The sequence below is a fragment of the Oncorhynchus masou genome, chromosome 5, assembly GCF_036934945.1.
Source record: "Oncorhynchus masou masou isolate Uvic2021 chromosome 5, UVic_Omas_1.1, whole genome shotgun sequence".
NCBI lineage: Eukaryota > Metazoa > Chordata > Actinopteri > Salmoniformes > Salmonidae > Oncorhynchus > Oncorhynchus masou.
This window is the reverse complement of record NC_088216.1, coordinates 35,183,869-35,206,402: the sequence shown is the minus strand read 5'-3', so window position 1 is coordinate 35,206,402 and position 22,534 is coordinate 35,183,869. Positions and strand designations below refer to the sequence as shown.

General features: G+C 40.9%; 1 protein-coding gene across 1 annotated transcript in view; it reads left to right on the top strand.

Moving 5' to 3' along the window:
- angpt4 (angiopoietin 4) overlaps positions 1-22,140 on the top strand; it is a 49,649-nt gene extending 27,509 nt beyond the window's left edge. The window contains exons 2-9 of the mRNA XM_064965438.1: positions 8,129-8,284; positions 10,896-11,017; positions 13,526-13,758; positions 14,806-14,918; positions 15,105-15,206; positions 15,511-15,677; positions 18,600-18,730; positions 21,731-22,140. Of these exons, the coding sequence (XP_064821510.1) occupies positions 8,129-8,284; positions 10,896-11,017; positions 13,526-13,758; positions 14,806-14,918; positions 15,105-15,206; positions 15,511-15,677; positions 18,600-18,730; positions 21,731-21,891 (1,185 nt within the window). The 3' untranslated portion in view covers positions 21,892-22,140. The remainder of the gene's footprint in view (positions 1-8,128; positions 8,285-10,895; positions 11,018-13,525; positions 13,759-14,805; positions 14,919-15,104; positions 15,207-15,510; positions 15,678-18,599; positions 18,731-21,730) is intronic.
- Positions 22,141-22,534: the final 394 nt, after the last annotated feature.

Genomic DNA, 22,534 nt, shown 5'->3' with positions numbered 1-22,534 from the left:
AGACCTTTATGAAACCAGCCATAACACCTTTATGATACCAGCCATAAGACCTTTATGAAACCAGCCATAACACCTTTATGAAACCAGCCATAACACCTTTATGAAACCAGCCATAACACCTTTATGAAACCAGCCATAACACCTTTATGAAACCAGCCATAACACCTTTATGAAACCTGCCATAACACCTTTATGAGTGTTGCAGTATCTTTCATAACAATCGTCTTAACACACAGTGCTAAAACAATGACGGCATGTCTGTATTCAGCCATCTTTATGCACTTTTGCCATTTGATGTCCTTGTAACGTGTTGAGTAACCTTGCCTGAGACCAGAATAGTTGCGTTAGCTCCACAAACTAATGCAATGGCTTAAGCTCAAGAGAGGCTAACACAGTTTTAACCAAACCAGATATTGGCCATGAAAAGGCCGGAACTTTCCCAGCAAGATAAATGCAGCTCACATTCAGTCCAAAAGTGGGCCAGCAACTACAGGAAGCTGTTCGGGCCACTTACCTCAAGCCAGATCTGGCCCATAGGAAATTGTGAATATCCCACATTCAGACAATATCTGAGCCATATGCACTGACCCATTTGTGTCACAAAACAACCAGATATGCCCCGCAGACGGTTGCTGTCTGGGCTTATTACTTATAACAAAATATGTAATTGTAGCTGAAGGTATAATGTGTGGTATTGCAATTAGATGATGCAGACAAGGGGTTTAATGTCAAAGCTGGAGGCTTTAATATACTTAGAATTGATACAGTCACAGTCTACAAAATCAAATCAGCCTAGCTGAAATTTCAATGACTCTTACGATTCCAATGTTTCTACGTGTCTAAAATACTTCCCTAGATTCCACCATGTCTTCATGAATACCACGAACACATAATGCAACATTCGTTTTTAATCAAGTTCTTGGAATGTCCACTCTTCTCCCAATTAATCTGAGGTTTAAGGAAACCCCTTTTTACCACACTTTCTTATCTTTATTAGGAAATGAATTATTCAAATCTATCTAACTTTCCTAGTTTGACGGAGGCCTTCCTCCATGCCACTGGAAATTAATTTAGCAACAGAACCTCAGGCCATTGCTTCAGTCCGTGTTTGGGCTTGTCATATGAGAGTGAAGTGATGGAGGGTTAAAACGGTTTTACTACTAATAGTTCTTCTGGAAACCAGTCAAGAGCCCAGGAGCAGGAAGTTATTGTTTTGTTCAGCCGAGTGGAGTGGTTGACTTCAGGCAGCAACCTAGACAGAGGCAAACCCCAAAGATATTAAGGATTTGGGGGGATTACAGAGAAACGTGTGCGACTGGCCAAGGACACTGTATGTGTTTTAGCTTTTTACTCATTTGCACAATGCCTTATTAAGTTGGACAACTTTTGTTTCGGTTACCCTGTGTCCCCAATTTCAGGAATTGTCTTTTCAAATGTAATAATCATACGATGAATTATAGCAAATAAATTCTGAGAGTATTTACAACGGTGTTTCACAGTTCACGACAAACCTGGCTTCAAATAGTATTAGAAATCTTTAAAATGGGGGGGATCACGTGACCCTTGAACGAGATGGCCGCATGAACTAAGAGCTCCACACAAGTAGTTTCCAATTCCTAATCTTACCTCCATTCCAAGTTCAAACTCATTTAGCTTTAGTAAGAAAAAGTCATGGCGGCTACAAAAGGCGACACTACAGGGGACATTTTTAACCGGACTCGAGTATTAGCGACAGAAAAAGCCTCCAAGAAGAAGCTAGCTTCAGAAAAAAATAGCGCCATTAGCCAGGAGCAAGAGAACCCGCTCCCCCCCGAGGCACAACGAATGCCAACCTCGCACTCTGTCGAAGACATCCTTTCTGAGTTGAGATCCCAACGTACAGAACTAAACACTAAATTAGATGCCATTAACTCTCAGCTCAGTGCGATAGGGGGCAAGGTGACAATCCTGGAAAACGCTTTGCCTGACATCAACAACAAGATAACCATAAACGCGGGGCGCCTGGACGAGGCAGAGGGGCGAATCCTATCCATGGAAAACTTATTGACAGATGCCATGGAAACAATAGCATATGCTAAAAAGAAAATCGAGCATCTGGAAGAAAAAACAGAGGACCTGGAAAACAGGGGGCGAATGAATAATTGTGTTCTATTCAATCTGGGCGAAAAAGAAGAGGGAAACATGCCACTGATCCGCTACCTGCAAGACAAACTTCCCGAGTGGCTCCACATGTCCACCGACAGGCCCATAGAACTCGAGAGAGCTCACCGAGTACTGAGGCCCCAACCAGCAGCCAGACAACCACCGCGCCCAATCACCATACGTTTCCTGAGATTCACCGACAAAGAACGAGTCCTACAGGCGGCGAAAAACAACACCATCACAGTGGGAAACGCCAAACTCGCTTTACACCAGGACCTGTCAGCTGGAATACACCGAAAGCACCGAGAATTTGACGAAGTGAAGAAATACTCCATTGACCGAGGCATCTTCAGGGGATTCAAATACCCAAACGAGCTCAGGATTCTTCACCAAGGAGCCTTGCGACACTTCAAAACTCCCAAAGAGGCTAAACGTTTTTTGAAAGACAATCCTGGCCCATGAGAAACAGACCAATGACTAAATGCGATTAATGCCATTACTAAAGAAGGTAAGACGACATATAGCCGATATCCAGAGACCCACCCCTTAAATGTCATTATAGCCATCCAATTTATTCAGCCTACTTTTATTTCCCTGTTTTTTTGTTGCTATTATTACTTGGGGTTCCCCGTGTCCCTTGGGGGAGGTATATGTAGGCTGGGCTATTGATTTTATTTTTCTCCCCTCTTTTACTTTGATCTGGACGAGGGAAACTGTGTCATTTACTCAATGCGGGGTGGAGAGGATGAGGCATTTATTTGGTGGGGAGAGGGAGACGTTGTGCGTTGCTAACTGTTCCCGGTTTTTGTTTTATTCGGAACACATAATTGAGACTGAGCGGGAGGGTAATAGATCCAACGGGATGTGTCGAGTTGTTTGGGAACTCGGCTGGGGTGTTCAGAGATTATTATTTTATGTACACCATTTATTTTCCTTTTATGTGAACGCAGCTGTAATTACTATCCACTTTTACCCAGCGATGACTTGCGCTAAAGTTCGATTACTGCTCGATGACGATGACTAGTACCTTAATGCACACAGCTCGCATTACAGTGTTGCTAAAAAAGGAACAAATTTCTCGCCAAAAGACTAAACACTCTTCTTCCCAAAATAATAAAAGCGGACCAAACCGGATTTATTAGAGACAGATACTCTTCTGATAACATTGGCCGTCTTTTTGATATTATTGATCAAGTAACCGCACAGAAGACCCCTGTCCTGCTGGCTTCACTGGATGCTGAGAAGGCGTTTGACAGGATGGAGTGGAGCTTTCTGTTTTCAGTCTTAGAAATGTTCAATATGGGCCCAAATTTTATTAAATGGATCAAATCACTATACTCTCATCCAAATGCCATGGTGACTACTAACGGACTGAACTCTGACAGATTCCCTCTGGAACGGGGCACAAGACAAGGGTGCTCGCTGTCACCGCTGCTCTACTTGTTGGGGGCGGAGCCTCTGGCAGAGCTGATAAGGAGCAATCCAAGTATTATGGGTGTTTCTGCAGACGGCCTGCAGCACAAGATTTCGCTTTACGCGGATGATGTCTTGCTCTACATATCCAACCCTGAGAAATCCCTCCCTCTCATTTTAGACACAATTGCTCAGTATGGCAAGTTTTCAGGTTATAAGATCAATTTTAACAAATCCACTGTCTGCCCTCTCAATATTACACTCACCAGCTCTATGAAGACACTTTGTCCTTTCCAATGGAAAACACAGGGGTTTCAATACCTCGGGATCTTCATAAAACCAGATCTGAATAGCCTTTTTAAGGAAAATTATCTTCCACTCCTGGATCGAATCAAGAATGATCTCCAAACCTGGATCTCCCTCCCAATTAGCTTGGTAGGAAGAATTAATGTAATCCGTATGAACGTCCTCCCTAGACTGAACTACTAATTTCAGATGCTCCCATGCTATCTCCCAGTTTCCTTCTTCAAAACAACTAACCAAAGCATCACCAAATTTATATGGGGCAATAAAAAACCTAGGATCAAGTTTTCCACTCCATCGAAACCTGAATCTAAGGGTGGTCTTGCCCTTCCCTCCCTTCAATTGTACTACTGGTCTGCCCAAATCCGCAACATGCTAACATGGATCACAAACAGACAAGAGTCAACGTGGATTCAGATAGAAGCCCAATCCTGTGGTTCATTGCCCTTAAGCTCAAGTATATTCATTAATAACTGTAGTGAAGTGGGCAACATAGCCAAAACCTTTGTGATTTACAGCACCCTACTAGCGTGGAGGGACTGTAAGAAATACCTGGGCATTTCCTCCCAAATAGGTTCTCACTCGCCTATTGTAGGCAACCCAGACTTGCCACAAGCCCTGAGGGATGCCAACTTTAATCTTTGGCATACTCTAGGAATCAGGACCTTTTCAGACCTATTTCATCAGAAAACCACTACACTGAAATCCTTTCAAGAGCTCTGCAGTGAATTCGATGTGCCAAGATCCCATTTTTTTTAAATATCTTCAAATTAGACATGTAATTTCCTCATTTACCTCCAAGAGGAGGTTTAGAACTCAGTTGAATGAAGTTGAAACCCTTCTTGTCACAGCACAATCCATTAAAGGCAAAATATCTTACATCTATAGACTCCTTTCTGAGAAAGGAAGCTCCTCCTTTACTCCTTTGAAAATAATCTGGGAAAAGGACCTTGGTCTGACTATCAGTGATGAGTTATGGGCGGAGGTCTGCGACAGGGTATACTGCTCCTCTACCAGTGTAAAAATGAAAGAATCTAATTACAAGAATCTAATTTTATTATACTCCTTTGAGACTTCATAGAATGAAAACAGATATGTCTCCTAACTGTAAAAGATGTACCTCTGAAAGTGGAACCTATATGCATGTATTTTGGAGCTGTAGGGAGATTGCCAGAAATCTGTACATACTGCTGCACAGAAAATACTAGAGGTACAGTTTGATATGACCCCGTGTATCTATCTTCTTAATGCCCAGCAGGACTTTGTTCTTGATCCTGACAGAGAAAATTTGCTTATGACTATTACATACATTGCTAAGAAATGTATTCTTCTATTGTGGGCCTCTAATACCCCTCCTACATTTAAAATGTGGATTGACCAGATTGTTGACTTTCTTCCTCTTGAAAAGCTCACTTATGACCTCCACAAGAGACAGCCCAAATTTGATAGACTCTGGTCTCCACTATTCAACTATATTTCAAACTGGACAGAGTGAACTGGGTGACTAGGGAAATGTGCAGATACATGTTGTGTAAGGTACTGTAAAACCTAAAAACGAATTATTGTCCCGTCGTCTCAGCGAATGCTAGAAATAGCTGATAAGAACCTTGATAGTGCTGCTGCAAGTGTCATGTTTTTTTGTGTGTTTTTATTTTAATTTAGTTTTTGAGTACGTGTGCGTGTGTGTGTATATGTATGTATGTATGTATGTATGTATGTATGTATGTATGTATGTATGTATGTATGTATGTATGTATGTATGTATATATATATATATATATATATATATATATATATATATATATATATATATATATGCACCAAGGAAAATAAACAGATTAAGAAAAATAAATGTTTTTATTTGACTTTATCATTAATTTTAATTGTATTTTAATTTTTAATTTTTTCAAATGTATTATTATTTTTTGACCTTTTAATTTATTTTTTAAGCCTGTCACATCTGTGAATGTGGAATGTGTTTTGTTGGTTGATTGAAAAACAAGAAAACTTAATAAAACTTTAAATTAAAAAAAAAATATATCTTTAAAATACTTTACCTGTGCTTGATTGAGTTTGCCTTGTACAATGGAACCAATCCAATTGTCAAAAAAAGTACAAACCCACCCATCTGGCACCCTAGACACGCTCGAGCCAACAGCCATTATTTGAACCCAGGTATGCGTGATGGTGGTATGAATCCATGCCTGTTGTTTACATTTTTTTGATGTACCCTAACGGTTAAAAAAAAAAATCTAATCTAGGCCTATCTCTAATCCTAACCTTAACTAGTTTCTATGCTTTACCATAAGTCACTAACTAATCCCTAACCCACCCCTAACCATTCGCTAACCACTCACTTACTTGCTAAATTGAACATTTTGAATATACAGGTTTTTTCAGTTTTGTGGCAGTGATTTTCAGCTAATGTGTGCATTCTTTGAGTGATCATCTTGATGTGTTCACTTGTCATGCAATGAGACCATTTGGTATGACGGTGTATGATTGACCTGTAATGTCTCACGAATGCTGGGATGGAGATTTATTGTATGTGATACCAGCCTTCACAACAGCTTGAAGGTTACAAGTAAGTGCTAATAAAATAGTCACCATACCCTAGCAGTCACCATACCCTACCAGTCACCATACCCTAGCAGTCACCATACCCTAGCAGTCAACATACCCTAGCAGTCAACATACCCTAGCAACACCAACAGTTTAAAATAGGCTACTAAAATCATTACAATATTGATAAATAGACAAATACAGTTTAGCGGTATTAAGCCGACTGACTTTAGGACCATGCAAACACCTGGGAGCGGGAGGGAAGGCTGTTTGTATGGCTGGCTGGCTCTATGGCTCCATCGACTCAGCTGCAGGAAATCTTTTCTCAAAACAGAGCAGATGCTGAGCTAGTGCGTAGCAGATCATTCTTGTATGACATGGGTTTGTAGAACATTAAGTCCCCTATTGACTGAGGTGAATGAACAACAAGGTGATAATGGCTGGAGTCAATTTTGTTTGTTTTTTGCTGTTCTCCAAAATAAACTATTTGAGTTTTAAAATTGTGTAGAAATGCAGTAAATGAGCTTCAATTTTATAACAATTCCGTGCAGGGAAATTCCCTGTCACACTGCCATACCCTAGGTTTAGCTGAAATGACTCCCCTGCAATAGTTCCAGACACACTTCTATGCAGTTGTTACCTAGTTCTTTATCAGTGCCAGTTCCCTTTTTTATTAGGGCTGTTTGGTCACACAGTCACTCCGAGGTACTAGGATCAGAAAGAACGAGACATCTGGTTTAAATTAACAGCAGTTTAACAGACCCTTAGAAAGTGTAGCTGTGTTCCCAAACTCATATTATGGGCAGGTCTTGTGTAATTTTAATCCAAAGGCAGGAAGCAAGGGTCAATTAACCAGTAAAAGCACACTGTGTCTTTGGGGAACCAACAAAAAAAATGTGACCTTTTTGTTTCTTGTTTATGTCAATTAATTTCCCCCCACTAAACCTCCGGTCCCTGCCATGGCTGAATCAGGTGGAGTTATTAGCCATTGCAAAAGTAATTAGAGTGTCAAGGGAACCTTGACGAGGAAAATTGGCCATATTCCATCTACTTCCTCTGGTCGTTTTTGTCTTGTCAACAAACCAAGGGCACACTGATGCCTGTGAATAACTTGAACCTTTAAAACGCTATCACGCTAATGTTCTACTGACCACATTAGAAATATACCCCAGGGATTCCTGTGTTTGTTACAGTTAAGATAAATGTATCGGCTCCCTCTCTCTCTCTGTGTTTTCTGATATCGTGGGGACCGAGTATTTATTTGTGCTGAGTTTGAGTTAGAGGCCACTTCTCCGCACCTTTGCTGGCACCAGTGCATGTTCCCAAAGAGCCCAGGTCATAGGATGACTACGAAGATGGGTGCAGTATGTCTCTAATAACAAACAGTCTGTCCTCAACCTGGGGTGCTCAGGCATTGTGGTTATTTAAAGCAATGTAGAAATGTGTGCCACTCTGACTGAACTCAATGACTGGAAATGTTGCGATTTCAGATCATCTGTCACTGTATGTGAGAGATAAAAATTATTTTAAAATAGACAATTTTCACAACAACCTTTTCCTAACTTATGCATAATTTGTTTCCATACTTACCCTCCAAAATATGGAACAATTACTGCACAAGGTGGGAAGGTAAACTGAAATGAATCTACTGTAGAATACAAAAACCTGGGGCTCTAGAAGTTAAACATTTGTTTTTGTGTGTCTGCAGCTAGAAAAGTATATCCAGGAAAACATCAAGATGGAGATGGTGCATATTCAAGACCATCCAGTACACAACCAGACTGCTACCATGCTGGAAATCGGAACTAACCTGTTGACTCAGACCGCAGAACAGACCCAGAAGTTAAACGTTGTCGAGGCTAAGGTAATGGCTACATCTGAGTTATATGTGATCAGAATCTCAAAGATGCTTCTTAAATGAGATGTTCCATAAAACTAATTAACAACGAGGATATGCATGAAACAAAAACGTATACTCTATAAAAATATATCCTAAGAAATCAAATCAAATCAAATTTTATTTGTCACATACACATATTTAGCAGATGTTAATGCGAGTGTAGCGAAATGCTTGTGCTTCTAGTTCCGACAATGCAGTAATAGCCAACAAGTAATCTAACTAACAATTCCAAAACTACTGTCTTATACACACAAGTGTATGGGGTAAAGAATATATACATAAAGATATATGAATGAGTGATGGTACAGAGCAGCATAGGCAAGATACAGTAGATGGTATCGAGTACAGTATATACATATGAGATGAGTATGTAAACAAAGTGGCATAGTTAAAGTGGCTAGTGATACATGTATTACATAAAGATGCAGTAGATGATATAGAGTACAGTATATACGTATACATATGAGATGAATAATGTAGGGTATGTAAACATTATATTTGGTAGCATTGTTTAAAGTGGCTAGTGATATATTTTACATAATTTCCCATCAATTCCCATTATTAAAGTGGCTGGAGTTGAGTCAGTGTGTTGGCAGCAGCCACTCAATGTTAGTGGTGGCTGTTTAACAGTCTGATGGCCTTGAGATAGAAGCTGTTTTTCAGTCTCTCGGTCCCAGCTTTGATGCACCTGTACTGACCTCGCCTTCTGGATGATAGCGGGGTGAACAGGCAGTGGCTCGGGTGGTTGTTGTCCTTGATGATCTTTATGGCCTTCCTGTAACATCGGGTGGTGTAGGTGTCCTGGAGGGCAGGTAGTTTGCCCCCGGTGATGCGTTGTGCAGACCTCACTTCTCTCTGGAGAGCCTTACGGTTGTGGGCGGAACAGTTGCCGTACCAGGCGGTGATACAGCCCGCCAGGATGCTCTCGATTGTGCATCTATAGAAGTTTGTGAGTGCTTTTGGTGACAAGCCAAATTTCTTCAGCCTCCTGAGGTTGAAGAGGCGCTGCTGCGCCTTCTTCACGATGCTGCCTGTGTGGGTGGACCAATTCAGTTTGTCTGTGATGTGTATGCCGAGGAACTTAAAACTTACTACCCTCTCCACTACTGTTCCATCGATGTGGATAGGGGGGTGTTCCCTCTGCTGTTTCCTGAAGTCCACAATCATCTCCTTAGTTTTGTTGACATTGAGTGTGAGGTTATTTTCCTGACACCACACTCCGAGGGCCCTCACCTCCTCCCTGTAGGCCGTCTCGTCGTTGTTGGTCATCAAGCCAACCTCTGTCCTAAGAGACACACTATGGAACTTAAGTTGCTAATAGAGGTTAATATTTGGCTTGAATGTCTGCAGTTTGGTTCAAATGATAGACACTGCACAAAAATATAAACACAATATGTAAAGTGTTGGTCCCATATTTCATGAGCTGAATATCCCAGAAATGTTTGATTCACACAAAAAGTGTATTTCTCTAAAATGTTGTGCACAAATTTGTTTACATCCCTGTTAGTAAGCATTTCTCCTTTGCCAAGATAATCCATCCACCTGCCAGGTGGGACATATCAAGAAGCTGATTAAACCGCATGATCATTACACAGGTGCACCTTGTGCTGGGGACAATAAAAGGCTACTCTAAGATGTGCGGTTTTGTCACACAACACATTGCCACAGATTGGCATGCTGACTGCAGGAATTTCCACCAGAGCTGTTGCCAGAGAATTTAATATGAATTTCTCTACCAAACATTGTTTTAGAGAATTTTGCAACCAGCCTCATAACAACAGATCTTGTGTATGGCGTCGTATGGGAGAGCGGTTTGCTGATGTCAACGTTGTGAACAGAGTGCCACATGGTGGGGTTATGGTATGGGCAGGCAGGCAGGCATAAGCTACGGACAATGAACACAATTGCATTTTATTGATGGCAATTTGAATGCACAAAAATACCGTGACGAAATCCCGAGGCCCTTTGTGAAGGTATCTGTGAGCAGATGCATATCTGTATTTCCAGTCATGCGAAATCCATAGATTGGGTTCTAATTAATTGATTTCAATTGATTGATTTATCATATGAACTGTAACTCAGTAAAATCTTTGAAATTGTTGAAGGCTGCGTTTATATTTCTGTTCAGTATAATATAAATCAATGTATTATCTCATGAAACCACACCAATCGTTAGTTTTAGGCTAAATGTTTGCTCATTTGTTTATGGAAGATTGTAGCTCTCTGTCCAATAAGGTCATTTCGGGTAAATATTTCTGTCCAATTATAGGACCCCTTTTGGCTCAAGAACACCATCAGAGGTAAAAGTTCTGCATAGCCTCATAATGCTAATTTGTCTCTCTGGTCAACAGAATAAAACTGTGGAATGTATTTTTTTTTAACATTGCTCACACGTTGGTGGAATCTGTTTATTTGGCAACACTTTACTTATATTGGTGACATAGTAATCATTAAGGAAGGGATTAAGGCTGCCGTTCTGTACATTACCTTGGAAATAATTGACGACTCATTGAGAATGAATGCTACATATCACCACTCTAAGTAAAGTGTTACCATTTATTGTCATTATGTGTAGGTTATGAACCAGACATCAAGAATTGAGATCAAGTTGTTGGAGAACTCATTATCTACAAACAAACTGGAGAAGGAATTATTGGTACAGACTTCTAAAATCACTAAACTGCAAGACAAGAACAGGTACAGTATAACATTTTGATATCTGCATAAGTTTGCTATTTCCTCATTAAGACGTGTGGTACAATCTCAACTAAAATAGCTGTTACATATTTCTGCAGCTTTGAGCTGAAAAATAATTTATGTTGAAAAGACATATCCATGCAAAGAAGCATATTTGAAACCATAACATTACTCCTGTACTGGGGAATCTTGGACAGAGCACGTTGCAGTAAAATGTATGTAATGAGAAATTCAAAACTCTCAAAAGTAAAGCCCTTGCAAAACTTTTTTAAAACAATTTTATTTCACCTTTATTTAACCAGGTAGGCCAGTTGAGAACAAGTTCTCATTTACAACTGCGACCTGGCCAAGATAAAGCAAAGCAGTGCGACACAAACAACAACACAGAGTTGCACATGGGATAAACAAACGTACAGTCAATTACACAATAGAAAAATCTATGTACAGTGTGTGCAAATAAAGCAAGATTAGGGAGGTAAGGCAAAAAATAGGCCATAGTGGCGAAATAATTACAAGTTAACAATAACACTGAAGCGATAGACGTGTAGATGATGTTGTGCAAGTAGAGATACTGGGGTGCAAAAGAGCAACAAAATAAATATGGGGATGAGGTAGTTGGGTACAGTTTTCATTGAGAAATGTGACAGATTTCCCATAAAAGTTCTAGATGTAACAGACAGACTGATGTAATTTGTCTTAAATGAGATCATGGGGCTCACAGCTGAATCTTGTTTTGCACTCTGTTTTGGTTACACATCAGGCCATATGGGGTACCGTAGACAAATATAATGGGCCACTACATCATCCATCCTTTCTCAGCTTCTTGATCACCATTACAACTGAACTGGTGCCCATAATCAACAGCAGCAGGCCACAGCAACATAAAAATAATTCACTGCTCATAAAGTTCCATTAGGAATAATCATAATTTTCACAATTTATGTTACTTTGCAATGGGTCAGCATGTTGAATTTATAATTTTGCGCAAATTTAGTTTGGCTCTGACATCCACTACTGTAAAGCTATGAAATCACTCATACGGTATAGGATAATGATACAATGGGTTTAAGTCTATGTGCCTCAACTCAGATCTTACTGTGCCAATGTAAGGGTTTTGAATGCCCAAGTCACTTAGTGTTGCTATTGCCAACTATTATTTACATGGTGTTTACATTGTTCTGGTGTAATTACAGTGAATGTACAAATTGTTACATGTAGGGATTACAACAATAATATCTATGTGCAGTTTCAACCAAACTCATAATTACCCTGCTAGGATCTCACCCTTGTTTGAGATCTTTTCATATACAGTATGTGTAACGTCAATGTGATGTCTATGTATGAATGTCAACAGGTTTACTGAGCTATGCAGATAGTTAGTTTACATTATGCCTGTATCATGTTTTAAGGTATGACCCAGGTGCAGACAGTGCTGAAGAAACAAAAGTTTATTCTTTAAACAGGGCAGGCAAACGACAGGTCAGGTCAGGCAGAGGTCAGTAATCCAGAGTAGTGTGACAAAGGTACAGGACGACAGGCAGGCTCAGGGTCAGGGCATGCAGAATGGTCAGAAACGGGAAACTAGAAAACAGGAGCAAGGAACAGGGGAACAAAACGCTGGTAGGTTCTATGAACAAAACAAACTGGCAACAGACAAACAGAGAACACAGGTATAAATACACAGGGAATTATGGGGAAGATGAGCGACACCTGGAGGGAGGTGGAAACAAGCACAAAGACAGGTGAAACAGCTCAGGGCGTAACAACCTGCCCATGTAAATACATTGTTTTAGAAGCACAATTCAAGGTCAGCCTTGTTTCACTCCAACAGCAGTTGTGAAAGATGTAATTGAAGCAGGTTACATCTTTACAAAACCACTGACATACACTTACCTGCCTGTTTCATCCACTCTTTGAGCCACATTTAGAATCACCATATGTGTGCTTTGGCCAAACATTCAGTTGCAGTATTGTTCATCTAGTGCTATGTTCACTTTGCTATCCTCTCATCAAGTCACATACATTTGGATTGTTTCAGTGTTTAGTCAACCAGAGTCCACATCTATTTTCAGCTACGACCCTAGAGCATGGGTTTATCTACTCGACGGTTAGTGTTTTTTTGGAGTTACTTACACATGGAAGCAGTGAAAGTGAATTAGTTAGCTTGGTTGTCAAGAGACAACGGGGCCTGTTCAAATACTCATTTGTCCTTCTATCATTGTGGTTATTCTGGTAAAGCAAGGGTTCAAGTTTACACCAAAACTGTAGATTAATGATCAATCGACGTAGGGCAGGTACAGTAGGGAGGTAGAATGCTTTATCAAAGCACATAGTATATCATTGAAAGTCAACAGACATGCAGTTGACATGTTGCTGATAGTTTGTAGAGCATCTAGACTATCCAAATAAACACACAGCCCCTTTTGCTAAGTAATTTAGAGAACAAGTGACAAAAGAAGGCTTGGTAATAAAAATACTACGAAATATACTTGTCACCTATCTTCTCAGTCATTTGGAGAACAAGGTGCAGGTGTTGGAGTCACAGCAGCGGGACGAGCTGGAGGACATGAGGGAGGAGAAGAATAGGCTACAAGGACTGGTGAGGACCCAGACGACAGCCATCAAAGCTCTAGAGAGGCAGCTGAGGGTTGCCAGCACCAACAACTCAGCCCTGCAAAGGCAGCATCAGCAGCTCATGGAGTCGGTCCACACGCTCATCAACATGGTGTCTACCGGTACAGGTAGGAACACCTTCAGAAGCTCAGGTTTTGTCAAATGCAGTTTGCTTTCTGATAAGTCCACACTCGGCTGAAGAGATCAGAGTCAAACAACCTTTTGTTGTTTGATTTTCGACAGGACAGAATGAAGTTAGGGGAACAGACAATAAAGCAGGAATGGCGGGAAGGAAGGCCACAGACCACATTGCAGAGGTGGTCCGGGAGTCGAGTGTCATAACTCAACCAGACTCCGGCGCTCTGTTGAAGTGTCAAATCAAATCCAGTACACTCCAGTGTCTAACTCCAGATAGATAGAATGTTCATAATGTCATTGTGACAACTGTCTGCAGACAGACAGTCGATAGACATGCTGTAAACCACCATGAGACTGTTATCAGACATCAACACCTAGGTCCCTTCTGGGGAAATAGAATCCACTGATGGATCCGAGCCAGTTCCTCTCTAGAGTCACAGCTTAAGGCTGGGTTGGAGCTAAAGACGTGGCTTGTTTGTTTGATGGATCAACATGAAAATGTAAAGACTTTGGGTGGGCCACAATGTGTACACGTTTGGGGACCATTGCACATTCATAAATTCAGATAAAACTAACATTCTGGAAAATGGGTGCGGATATCATATGTGTTGTCCGGTCTTAATGACATCCAGTCGTTAATGACACAGAGAGCGAGAGAAGGAGAGAGAGAGATTGTTGGGAGCTGACTTCATGATGTTTTTGGCCGTCAAGTCTTGGATTCACTTTGATAACTCTCATTTGAACTTCCCAATCAACATCTTGCCTGAGTAGGACATGTCAGCCTCTGTTTCCGGAGACGTTCCCAAGTCAAATGAGACTGCTTTCAATTATCGTCATCAGATGGTTGTCTACCCTTTGTAGATTTTAAACAAAACACTTATTTTTGGCTTTGTTTCAAAATGTGTGTTCGTGTGTGTGTGTGTGTGTGTGTGTGTGTGTGTGTGTGTGTGTGTGTGTGTGTGTGTGTGTGTGTGTGTGTGTGTGTGTGTGTGTGTGTGTGTGTGTGTGTGTGTGTGTGTGTGTGTGTGTGTGTGCAGGGATATTGCTGAGAGACCAGAGGTTTTGTGATTGTGCAGAAGCCTATAAAGCAGGACACAACATCAGTGGAGTCTACTACATATACATCAGTAACATGACAGAACCCACCCAGGTGAATAAATAACACTGTCATCATCCTCACCATCCTGAGTGCACTGCATGTTTCAATCCAACTCTTACGTTGTCAACTTTCTCTTGTCAACTTTCTCCAAGTGCAGCTGATAGATCAAAGTTTTGTTGAGTGGTGCCTCTGTCGTTGCTGAGTGCAATGACTAGATTTGAGTTATTGTTTCACCAGGTGTTTTGTGACATGGAGACTAGTGGTGGAGGCTGGACATTGTTCCAGCGCAGAGTCAACGGCAGTGTGGACTTCCAGAGAACATGGAAGGAATACAAAATGGTGGGTACTCCTGACAACCTCCAACTTTGGAATTCACAGCTGACGTTAGGGATGTCACTGTACTGTACCTACCTGTGTTAGATTTGTTGTGCAGGTGCTGAGAATAATGTTGTTGTCCCAATAAAGCCCTGTGTAAAATGTTTTCCCATTCATCCATTAGACCGCTTGGACACCTATTCATCCATTGGCAGACCAGTTCAGATGCCAAGAGCAGACAAAGCATCAAACATGGACTACTTGAACTTAAAATATAGATGTAAGGTGCCCTTGTGTAATGGTGTGAACATCCGATGTTTGTCTGTAGGGTTTTGGGGACCCTGCGGGAGAGCACTGGCTTGGGAATGAGCTGGCGTTTCAGATGACCAGTCAGACCCAGTATGCCCTGAGAGTGGAGCTGAGAGACTGGGAGGGGAACACACCCTACTCCCACTACGACAAGTTCCAACTGGCCAGTGAGAAACAACAATACAGGTCCAGTACTCGACCTCGTGACTTCACCATGTCCATATGCAAAACGCAGCTCTTTCTAAACAGATTTTTCATGGCTGAACACAATTTTTTACTTCCCACATAGCCTTGGGAAGTATCAGAATTAAAAACAATATTTATGTCACGCCCTGACCACGGAAAACTGTTTATTCTCTATGTTGGTTGGGGCGTGATAGTGACCAGGGTGGGTCATCTAGGTTAATTGTATTTCTATGGTGACCTGATATGGTTCCCAATCAGAGGCAGCTGTTTATTGTTGTCTCTGATAGGGGATCATATTTCCCCATTGTGTTGTTCCAATCATTATAACAATCGTGACAATTAATCCAAAAATACATAACAATTAAAGATAATATAAATTTTTCACAAAAGTAGTGCACTTGGCCTTTACTAGTATTAGCAGACCAATAGAACAGTATCTTGCAGGATTCAATAGTTGGAAATGTAAAAGTTGTTGCCCTGCCCCTTTCTCTGCGATTGTAATTCTAATGGGATACAGAAATAACAGCACCCTGTCCTCAAACACATCAAAAGGTGAGAAGTTATGGGCATAGACACAAAACATCCACATCAAATTAAAAAAAATTCTTGATCAAATAACATGGAAAACAACCAGTTTTGTGCAGTATTATTTTACAATCCTTACAAACGACTTCATGTAAATGTACACAGGCTGTGTTGTACATAGGCTGGTCATCTAGGTTTGTACCTGCAGACTTTCAATCACCATGAAAAAAAACTATGCACACTACAGTAATTGAGTACATTGAGACATCAAGTGGTTTTTGATGATGTGGCTCAGTTGGTAGAGCATGTTGCTTTTTTATTTAACTTCTTGAAACTCCCCATCCCGGATCCGGGATCGTGACTAAAGCCTCAGGCTCATTAGCATAACGCAACGTTAACGATTTCTGAAAATCGCAAATAAAATTAAAATAATGCGTCTGCTCTCAAGCTTAGCCTTTTCTTAACAACACTGTCATCTCAGATTTTCAAAATATGCTTTTGAACCATAGAAATTGACTAATTTGTGTAAGAGTATGCAAAGCTAGCATAGCATTTTGTGTAGCATGTAGCACGCAACATTTTCACAAAAACCAGATAACCAAATAAATAAAATCATTTACCTTTGAAGAGCTTCTCATGTTTTCAATGAGGAGACTCTCAGTCACATACCAAATGCGCAGTGTTTCCTGAAAGCGTCTGTGTGTAGGAGAAATCGTTCCGTTTTCTACATTGCGTCTGGCTACCGAAACGAACCGAAAATGCAGTCACCTACAATGTAAAACTTTTTCCGGATTAACTACATAATATCGACCGAAACATGGCAAACGTTGTTTGGAATCAGTCCTCAAGGTGTTTTTTCACATATCTCTTCATTGACATGCAGTTCGTGGAAGCTTGCTTTACTCTCTGTATCGCATGGAAAAATACTGGCAGGTGACTTTTGCGCACCAATTTCGGCGCAGGACACCGGGCGGACACGTGGTAAATGTGGTCTGTTATGGTCAATCTTCCAATGATCTGCCTACAAATACGTCACAATGCTGCAGACACCTTGGGGAAACGACAGAAAGGGCAGACTTACTCCTCTCGCGTTCACAGCCATATAAGGAGACCATGGAAAACAGAGCCTCAAAAATCCTTGTCATTTCCTGGATGCCATCTCATCTTGGTTTTGCCTGAAGCTCACGTTATAGGGCACGCACAGAGAAGATCTTTGTATTTCTGGACACGTCAGAGTGTTTTCTTTCGAACGGTAGCAATTATATGCATAGTCGAGCATCTTTTTGTGACAAAATATCTTGTTTAAAACGGGAACGTTTTTCATCCAAAAATGAAATAGCGCCCCCATAGATGTAAGAGGTTAACTAGGCAAGTTGGTTAAGGACAAATTCTTATTTACAATGACAGCCTACACTGGCCAAACCCGGACGACACTGGGCCAATTGTGCGCCGCCCTATGGGACTCCCAATCACGGCCAGTTGTGATACAGCCTGGAATTGAACCAGGGTGTCTGTAGTGACGCCTCAAGCACTCAGATGCAGAGCCTTCGACTGCTGCGCCACTCAGGAGCCCCAATGGTAGTGCCCAACGTGGGGCTTGCAATGCTCTGTTTTTTATATTCCGCAAGTAAACTCAAATACATTTGGTTGAAATGTTTTTACAAAAGTAGTGCACTATGCCTTTAGTAGTCCTGTATTTTAGCGGACCAATATAGACTTCTTCTTTAGACTTCTTCAGTGCAGTCATTATTTTTTCCTGCATCCCCGGGGGAAAAAATGGCATGACCTTCCACTCCCAAACGACTTCCTACGGCTATGGTCGTACGAGACGGATCGTAGGGACTTGATCTGGCTGGCTGACAGGCGAAGTGGGTGGGAAGTGGTTTGTGATGAGGTGTGTGGTGACAAATGCCTGCACCACGAGTAACACTGAGTCACAACGTCGATGTGGTCATTTCTTTATCTGACTCAAAGGACCACAACAAATAAAGCATATAAGCCAGAGCTAGGCTGCCAGTATAGAAATGGGGAACGGTAACAGGATTTCTGGCAAGAACTATGCAAATATGTACACAGTTCAAGTTTACTATGTCTTTGTCACCACAACAAAACTCATTGCACATGAATAATCCTGGATCCAATGATATAGGAATAAATATCAATGTTGTTATTAATCACATATCGCCTTTCCATTACAAGGAAAATAATACAGTTCTTATTGTATATCTGAAAGCCATGTAAAATTACTTTGAAAAAAAGTCTACAGCGTTTGCTTTTTGCTTCAACTTTCCTCACAGTATTATCTCATAGCTATTTTTTTGTATGGAATGAATTCAAAATGTGATTTTGACATCAGAAATCCATCAGTCCCAGTCAAGCTGACTTTCCCATCTGCAGGCTGTTCCTGTGGGGCTACAGTGGAACAGCGGGAGAGCAGAGCAGCCTGGTATCGCATGGCACCAGCTTCAGCACCCGCGACGCCGACAACGACAACTGCCTGTGCAAGTGTGCCCTCATGCTGACTGGGGGTAAGGGTTAAAACTTGTCCTCCACGAGGGAATTTGGGCATTATGTTATGTGAAAGTGACATACATGCAGTAACCCCTTTCTTACAGCTAGCTGACTTGAGGCATGCTGCCAATATGGCTTCTCACTCTGGTAAATGTAAATCGTAGCTAATGCCTTTCATGTCGTGACATAAATATATAACGTTTTTGTTTTCATCAAATTACGTGGGTGTCAACATGTCATAACATGCCAGCAGTTTTTTATGACATGTTGTGACATGTATTCTGTTGACCTTGCTATGACAAGAAAAACACAGTTTAAGCTCAAGTAAAGTTAATCAGTTGTTTTAATTGTTAAGTACTTGGTGTGACATATACAGTGGGCTCTGAAATGATTGACACCCTTCATAAAGATTAGCAAAAATTACAGTGTATAATAAATAATTCAAATACTGAGCTATATTGTATTTCCAAAACATTAAAATTGCTCATAAAAATAGATTTTGTTTACCAAGGAATATTTATTTTTCTCAGAAGGGTAGGGGGCAAAATGATCAACACCCCTATTTTCAATACCTCACCAGCTAATGGCAGTGAGCCTTTTTCTAAAATGTTTTATGATATTGGATAATCTGAAGAGGAGAGGCGAGAAGGATCAGAGGACCAAAATGCAGCGTGGTGTGTGTTAATGATGAATATTTAATAAAAGAAAGCACTGAACACTTTGAATACAAACTATACAAAAACAATAAACAAATAATGACCGTGAAGCTATAAATGAGACCTGTGCTGACACAAGCAACTAACATAGACAATCACCCACAAACAAACAGTGAAACCCACGCTACCTAAGTATGATTCTCAATCAGACACAACTAATGACACCTGCCTCTGATTGAGAACCGTACTAGGCCGAAACATACAAATCCCCAAATCATAGAAAAACAAACATAGACTGCCCACCCCAACTCACGCCCTGACCATACTAAATAACTACAAAAATAAAGGAAATAAAGGTCAGAATGTGACAATTAGACTATGCCTCCAGACAGATTCATTCCAGAACCTTGATATTTCTTTGTCTGTACTAATGGAAGGCCCTCTTCAATTCAAACTACATGTTTTCAATGGCGTTCAAGTCCGGAGACATAGATGGTCATTGCAAAATGTAGATTTTTTTGGGTCAATTAACCATTTCTTTGTGGATTTTGATATGTGCTTGGGGTTATTGTCTTGCTGATAGATCCACTTGCGGCCAAGTTTCAGCCTCCTGGCCGTGACAACCAGGTTTTTTAAAGTTCACAATGCTGTTGACCTTAACAAGGGCCCAAGGATCAGTTGAAGCAAAATAGCCTCATAACATCACAAATCCACCACCATATTTTAAAGTAGGTATGTGGTTCTCTTCTGCATATAATTCCTCTTTTCGACGCCAAAACCAACCACTTGTGTGCATGGCCAAAGAGCTTTATGTTCATGTGATTCAACAAATGTAAATGGCTGGAGTTTGCTAAACGGCACTGACACTTTGGAGTGGAACCGGTGCTACTGTAAGATGGCATGAAAACCGAGCTCTTTTGGCCTAATATGTCCTCCAATCTCATAAAACATTTTAGAAAAAGGATAAGTGCCGTTATCCTCACCAGGTTAGTTATTGAAAGTTATTATAGAAAGCTGGAATGTTCGTTTTAACCCCTACATTTTTTGTATATATATATTTTTTACTTAAACAAAATCAATTTTTCTGAGCAATTGTATTAGTTAGTATAAAATAATATATTTCCCAATTTTATTGAGCGTACAATATACTGTAGCTCCGTATTTGAATTATTTATTTTATACAGTAATTCTTGCTCATCTTTATCAAGGCTGTCAATGATTTCGGACCCACTGTAAATACCTACATACTAAAAAAATATATGTTTTTCAGGTCTACATGTTTGTATATAATTATTAGTTTGTTTGTGGTACTATAGTACTCTCAATCATTTTATTTTAGTCTGATATTCCTGTGCTTTTTGTGTAACACCCTGATAAAACTCATTGAACTCCATACAGCAGTTTCAATCTGAATGGCTTTACTCTCTTTTTGACTCCTCACTGGGCACAGACATCATTTCAACTTCCAGTTTTATTTTACTTTGGGTTGAGTTGTCAACTAATTTCAATTCAATGTGAAATCAACCAAAAAGTTCACCCTGTCATTGGATTTAGGTTAATAAAAGTTGGGTGAAAAAAATCTGAAGTTCTCTTACGTTGATGAATTATTGCAAATCCAATCAGTTTTCCATGTTGATTCAACGTCATCCCATATATATTTTTTGGTTTAAATGACATGGAAACAACGTTAATTAAATCAGTTTTTGCCCAGTGGGTCTTGACTCTAGGCCCAGAGCTAAAGACAACAAGACAAGTCATAAACGCAATTTCTGGGATCTTCACCAGATACAAGCATTCCAGCTCCTATCTCCTAAGTGCTGTGTAAAACACATCCCGCCTCAAACCATTCCCTCAGTCACACAAACTCCAAGATAAATAGCTTTTTAATACTAAAACTTTGATTGATTCTGAAAGTTGTTTAAGTTAATTGCTCCAGCACAGCTGGAACCCCTTTCAAAATGTTTGAAACTATGTCATCCATAATCAAACCACTTATGGGTACAACCTCTTGACACATGCCATCCAAAGCAAACAGCAGTGAGGTGATATTAGATTAATCTGAGATGAATTTGCAGTATCTCTCTGAGGAGCGAGTGTGGTTCTCATAGCAGGATCCATGTTTGCTTTGAAATACACAGCAGGTTAGCACACCACTACCATGACTCAAAACACCACATTTGGTGAGAGAGAAAGAACTTGTTTGGAAAAGGGGGGGGGTGATTCATTGAGGCTTAAGGACTGTGTGGCAAGCTGTTCACAAGTGTCGGTTCCTCTTTAATTGCTGTAACCATTTTGCTAACACAAAGACATATCTCCTGGAGTCCATCCTGCTATAACCCAACCACTCTTTCTGTTCTTTAGGTTGGTGGTTTGACGCTTGTGGCTTGTCCAACCTCAACGGCATTTACTACACCGTGGGCCACAACATCCGCAAGCTGAACGGCATAAAGTGGCATCACTTTCGGGGACCGAGTTATTCACTTAGTTCGACAGCCATGATGATCCGACCATCCGACTTCTAAGACCGGACAGTCATTTGGAGAGGGGAAGGGCTGTGAATGGGAAAGGGACAGTCATTTGGAGAGGGGAAGGGCTGTGAATGGGAAAGGGACAGTCATTTGGAGAGGGGAAGGGCTGTAAATGGGAAAGGGACAGTCATTTGGAGAGGGGAAGGGCTGTGAATGGGAAAGGGACAGTCATTTGGAGAGGGGAAGGGCTGTGAATGGGAAAGGGACAGTCATTTGGAGAGGGGAAGGGCTGTGAATGGGAAAGGGACAGTCATTTGGAGAGGGGAAGGGCTGTGAATGGGAAAGGGACAGTCCTTTGGAGAGGGGAAAGGCTGTGAATGGGAAAGGGACAGACATTTGGAGAGGGGAAGGGCTGTGAATGGGAAAGGGACTTTGCCTCATTGTCTCCAGGACAAAGGCAAGTGTAAATTTAAGTTTTTAATAGCAAGCAATCAATCAGTCACTGGATGACTGGGTGTCATTTAGTACAAGCGAAAACGTTGGGAGTCAGCAGAAGAGACCAGACTGATAGTCTTCGTCACTTGGCACCTTTATGCAGTGTACATCTGGCCTCAGCTCTTTTTAATATATACTATAAGGTGCCAGATTCTCAGTCCTCTGATGTCTTGCTTTACCACAATGTGCTAGTGATGTCAAA